This window comes from Cucurbita pepo, chromosome LG07, assembly GCF_002806865.2.
Source record: "Cucurbita pepo subsp. pepo cultivar mu-cu-16 chromosome LG07, ASM280686v2, whole genome shotgun sequence".
Lineage (NCBI taxonomy): Eukaryota > Viridiplantae > Streptophyta > Magnoliopsida > Cucurbitales > Cucurbitaceae > Cucurbita > Cucurbita pepo.
This window is the reverse complement of record NC_036644.1, coordinates 3,005,835-3,011,357: the sequence shown is the minus strand read 5'-3', so window position 1 is coordinate 3,011,357 and position 5,523 is coordinate 3,005,835. Positions and strand designations below refer to the sequence as shown.

Sequence of the window (5,523 nt, the reverse complement as noted above, 5' to 3'; positions counted from 1 at the left end):
TAGAGAGAGGAGATATAGTGGTGGGATGAAGGTGAAGAAGAAGAGATATGGCGAAGGTAGAGTGGGGTTATCAAGGAAGAGGTAAATTGGCGTTTTCGTACAAGAAAACCACTCTCATCATTTGCTCTATCAACATTATCGTTGCTCTCTATGTTCTTCGATCTCTATATGCTTCTCTCTACCTCTATACGGATAATGATTCTCGAAGTGGTTAGTGTTTGAGCTAGTTTCCTTCTCATTTTTTCTGTTGTTGATTCGTGTTGAAGATTATTGAGCAATGTTTAACATTGTATTTATTCTGTCTATTTTCTTTATTCTGAGCTAGTTGTAAAGTACACTCCGGATCAGATTAGGAAAATGGAACAGTTTATTCGGATTCGTCGGGCCTCTAAGCCTGTAGAGCTCATTAAATTTGTAAGACTCCAACATGATTTGAGGAACTTTGTTTGTTCAATTTACCGTGAGATAGATCTGTTCTTGGAGAACTTATATTTGTTTGGTGAATATCATTCTTTTGGTGTAAAGGTTAAGGAGCTTAAAGAATTCTCCCAAGAAGAAACGGTGAATGAATTGCCTCAACCATTGAAACAGAAGATAACTGAGGAAATTCTTCTGAAATTGAGAAGCTCAAATACTAGCTCCAACAGTACTCAGCAGAGAGGTCAGCACTGTCTGATAATTTCCTTGCAATATCTATCGCCTAGAATTCTCACTGCTTAGAGGGCAAAGATATTGGATAGCAATTACTTCAAGCATTTGATTGGTTAACCTTTCTCTTATTCGATCATAGACTAACACGTTTTCTTATTTGTTCATTTTTCACAAAAGAAGTTTGATATCAATATTCTGATAAAATTTAAGTTAGCAAGTATTGTTATTTTGGCTTGGGTTATGCCTGAATACCATGGTTATCATTTTTCATGACTAGACTGTATGGCACTAGTGTGACTCGAGTCGAATCCAAAGAGACTATATGTCAGCTGCATCACTTTAGAGAGACGGAATTTATTTATTTTTAGATAACTGTCTTGATATCTAAAACTGTAAGATTATTTTCTATAGTTATGTTGCAAATTAGTTGGCTAGAGTTCATTTCCAATTGAAATTGGTGTAGAGTTAGCATTGATCTGACACTAATTACTTGTTGAATTGAATGTATTAGATTCGTTGTGGTCACAATGATGTTGTTGCTGCTTGACATAACATGTAAACTGCCACATAATATGGTCATAATTTTGGAAGTTAGTTTGTACCTTGGTTTCATATATGTCAACCTGCTCTACCTTTTTTTTCTTTTTTCTCAACACTAATACTTCACTAGAACACTATAGATTTAAGAAGTATGAATATAGATACAAGACACGGATGCAACACCACACAGACATGGTATATGTCATCTTGTAAAAATCTAGGAAGTGAGCATGGCAAGGACATGTTTATTAAAATATTCCTTTTTTAAAATACATATCATTTTTATACCAGAAGAAAATTTGACGTTGATAAGTTAATGCATTTATATGCTCTAAAAAATTAGTTTGGTATATTTAACTCTCAAAATTTATTATTTTTGTCCTAGATTATTTTGTATCTGTTTAGTATACTTAACAAGTGATCAATATAACAAATGTTGGGCCTGTTTTGGATTTGTATAACTAGTGTCTTTTTAACACGTATCTCTTGTGCTTTCAAGTGTCTGATGTGTGTGTGTCCAACAAGTGTCCAAGTGTCTATACGAACACGCTAGTCAAACTGAAGTGCTATTAGATATTGTATTCAACCAACTTCATTCAGATTAGATTACTAATGGCATGTTTTTGCTCTATTCCATTTCAATTCTTTACTACCTCCAAGAAAATTTTATTTTCTCAACTCTATTGCTTTTGCATCTTTTTGTGAAGAAAAGTATGTACGTGCTATGTTCATGCAGGTTTCTTTTGGTCAAATATATTTTAGTGTGCATCATTTGTAGATAAGTTAAAATCTTTGCATTCCTTGAAAAGAAACAAAAGTATATGCATCCACAGGAAGACTGAAGTGAAAAGTTTACTTGTTAAAATAACCTCTCAATCATAGTTATAGAATAACTTTAAAACAAATTGGGAAAGACTGAAGTGAGAAAAAGGAACTGGAGAAACGAGGTCTCGATACTCATGAGGAGAAACCTCCCTTCTATTGAAAATGCGACTGTTCCTTTTCAACCCGATTTCCTTAGAAATAGCTCCTAGGATCAGTTATCCATAAGATCATGCTCCTCTCTAAAACGGTGACCATATAATAATTGATTAATGAAAACCTTTAAATTTCCAAGCTGTGGATGGCTGAACAGTTTGAAGAAGCCTCCTACAAAAACTGCAAACTAAGGAGTATTCTGAAAAGAAGCAAATCTTTTAGCGAACCACATTCTTTTCTGACCTTTTAACCTAATGCTGCAATTGGTTAATGATTCAAAGAGGAGAACTGGATTTTCATTCACTAATATATTTGAGTGTTTCCTTTCAAAAGAAAAATTAAGGTTTCCTTTGGATATTTCTATGCATGCCTCTGGCTGTCTTCATAGCATCAAAAATGTGTTGGATATTCTATAATTTGCTTACACATATTCATTACTGCAACTAAAGTTTAAAGGTGACTGAAGTGTGCAATTTATGCTTCATGAATAATCTGCTATCTTGTCAAATTTTCTGTAGATCTTTCTAAGTTCAAGAGATTTAATATTCTGCAAGATATTCTTGTTATAATCTTCCACTTAAATGACCAGAAGCAGTAGAAAGCTGGAGAAAGGAAAAGTTGGAAGAAGCAAGGAAGTTAATCACAGAACAAACTATTGAAAATTCAACTCTTTCTTCTGAAGATGCTGGTATGGAAGTTCTGTAACAGTGTAGCTTTTGTTTTTTGTAATATTGTGCTAGAAAGTCATACCTGAGATGCAGACCTGTGAAAGACACCCGATAACCTCGTTGGACCGATGCCAATAAACTTTTTTCCTATTCTGGTAGGGATTCTAGTAAAAGCCTTGGAGACTGATTGGGCAGTGCTGGCTGAAGAAATTGGTGTGTGGATACCATCGGAGATCTTCAACAGGGAGCATGATGATAAGCCTGAAGACGCAGATGAATTCGGTAAATTTTTGCGACTCCCTAGAGAGACATTTTGTGCACCGTATTTATTAATTTCGTCTAGCTAAAATCTCAGTTTATATTTCACTAAGATGTTCATTCCCCATCTTTATGCAGATGGTGAAGTTTTACCTGGCAGACCACTTCCACCTGAATGTAACGCCGAGCTCCATACAGATTACGGTGGTGCTGCTGTAAGATGGGGCCTAACACATCATAAACAAAGTGCAGCAGATTGCTGTCAGGCTTGCTTGGATCATGTGAAACGAGCGCAACCAGGTGGAAGAAAATGCAACATCTGGGTTTACTGTCCATCTGAGACTGGATGCCACTCTCCTGATATCTATGAGCATAAATATATGGAGTGCTGGCTGAAATATGTAAGCTCCAAACTGTTTTTGTGATGGTAAATCTCTTTTGTAGGCTCACTTGAATCTAACTTTTCAAATCTTCAAATTCAAATGCAGGCTGAAACTCCCAAACTGAATTTCAAGACCTACTATCCACAATCTTACAGAAACTCACACCCGACCGCCCCGCTGATCGTCCCTTGGGCCTCTGGTGTTATTAGCGTTTAATTGTACGACAAATCAGGCAAGAAACTTCCACTAAAATGATTGTGACTTCCCTTGTCTTTCTTACATTTGAGTATCATTGTCCATAGAGTTGTATGAATGAAAATTTTGAGGGCTGTTTAGGGGACTATAGCAGTTGATTGAATGTTCTGTTTGATTCATATCTGGCTTACTTTCATGTAACACGGGTTCTGGCAATCTTCGTGCCACCACTTCATATCGACAAGTCGAGGGCCGAGAGGCGATAGAGGTAACATGAAAAAGAAAGGCTATCTTTTTACTAATAACTTTTGGAATTGATTTATTTGAGCTCTGAGCATTACTCTCCAATGTATTTAGGGTATATTATGAGGCTCCAAATGTTTGGAAAAGCACCACCACTAATCAACGTTGATGTTTCTGATAATGGCATAAGCATTTGTTTAGGTTTAATATCGGTATAGCGACCAAAAATTTTGATTTTTTTCTTTTTTCTCAACACTAATACTTCACTAGAACACTATAGATTTAAGAAGTATGAATATAGATACAAGACACGGATGCAACACCACACAGACATGGTATATGTCATCTTGTAAAAATCTAGGAAGTGAGCATGGCAAGGACATGTTTATTAAAATATTCCTTTTTTAAAATACATATCATTTTTATACCAGAAGAAAATTTGACGTTGATAAGTTAATGCATTTATATGCTCTAAAAAATTAGTTTGGTATATTTAACTCTCAAAATTTATTATTTTTGTCCTAGATTATTTTGTATCTGTTTAGTATACTTAACAAGTGATCAATATAACAAATGTTGGGCCTGTTTTGGATTTGTATAACTAGTGTCTTTTTAACACGTATCTCTTGTGCTTTCAAGTGTCTGATGTGTGTGTGTCCAACAAGTGTCCAAGTGTCTATACGAACACGCTAGTCAAACTGAAGTGCTATTAGATATTGTATTCAACCAACTTCATTCAGATTAGATTACTAGGATCAGTTATCCATAAGATCATGCTCCTCTCTAAAACGGTCACCAAGTAATAATTGATTATTGAAAACCTTTAAATTTCCAAGCTGTGGAATCTGAACAGTTTGAAGAAGCCTCCTACAAAAACTGCAAACTAAGGAGTATTCTGAAAAGAAGCAAATCTTTTAGCGAACCACATTCTTTTCTGACCTTTTAACCTAATGCTGCAATTGGTCAATGGTTCAAAGAGAAAAACTGGGTTTGCATTCACTAACATATTTGCGTGTTTCCTTTCAAAAAATAAAAATAAAAATGAAAGGTTTCCTTTGGACCCCTTTTTGGCGATGGTGATGTGTGTGTGTGTGTTGGGGGGGGNAAAAGGGTCTCTCAAGTTAGATATTGCTCGAGTTACTGGATTAAATATAATTTGAAGATCGTACCAAGTGTATCGACCTATATAGCATATAGAATTATAAAGTAACAATTCCTATATTATAACAATAACAACGACAATAGTATTAAGAAAAAGAAGGGGATGATATATTTTATCCTAATGGGGTTAGATTCTTATTTATTAATAACCATTGTGGTACACCACATTAATCATTAGTTGCCAAAACAATACATTTCTACGCTTCCCCCTGGCTGTCTTCATAGACATCAAAAATGTGCTGGATATTCTACAATCCGCTTACATGTATTCATTATTGCAACTAAAGTTTAAAGGTGAGTAAAGTGTGCAATTTATGCTTCATGAATAATCTGCTATCTTGCCAAAATTTCTGTATATCTTTCTAAGTTCAAGAGATTTCATATCCTGCAAGATTTTCTTGTTACAATCTTCCACTTAAATGACCAGAAGCAGTAGAAAGCTGGAG

At 35.0% G+C, this 5,523-nt stretch overlaps 1 protein-coding gene across 1 annotated transcript; it reads left to right on the top strand.

The window, feature by feature from the left end:
* LOC111798662 lies at positions 1 to 3,874 on the top strand (the record flags this gene model as incomplete). Its single annotated transcript, XM_023681949.1, is given in 7 exon segments — positions 1 to 210; positions 326 to 414; positions 526 to 661; positions 2,759 to 2,857; positions 2,997 to 3,119; positions 3,234 to 3,496; positions 3,584 to 3,874. Coding segments are annotated over 7 exon segments (984 nt in total). The 3' UTR covers positions 3,695 to 3,874.
* Positions 3,875 to 5,523: the final 1,649 nt, after the last annotated feature.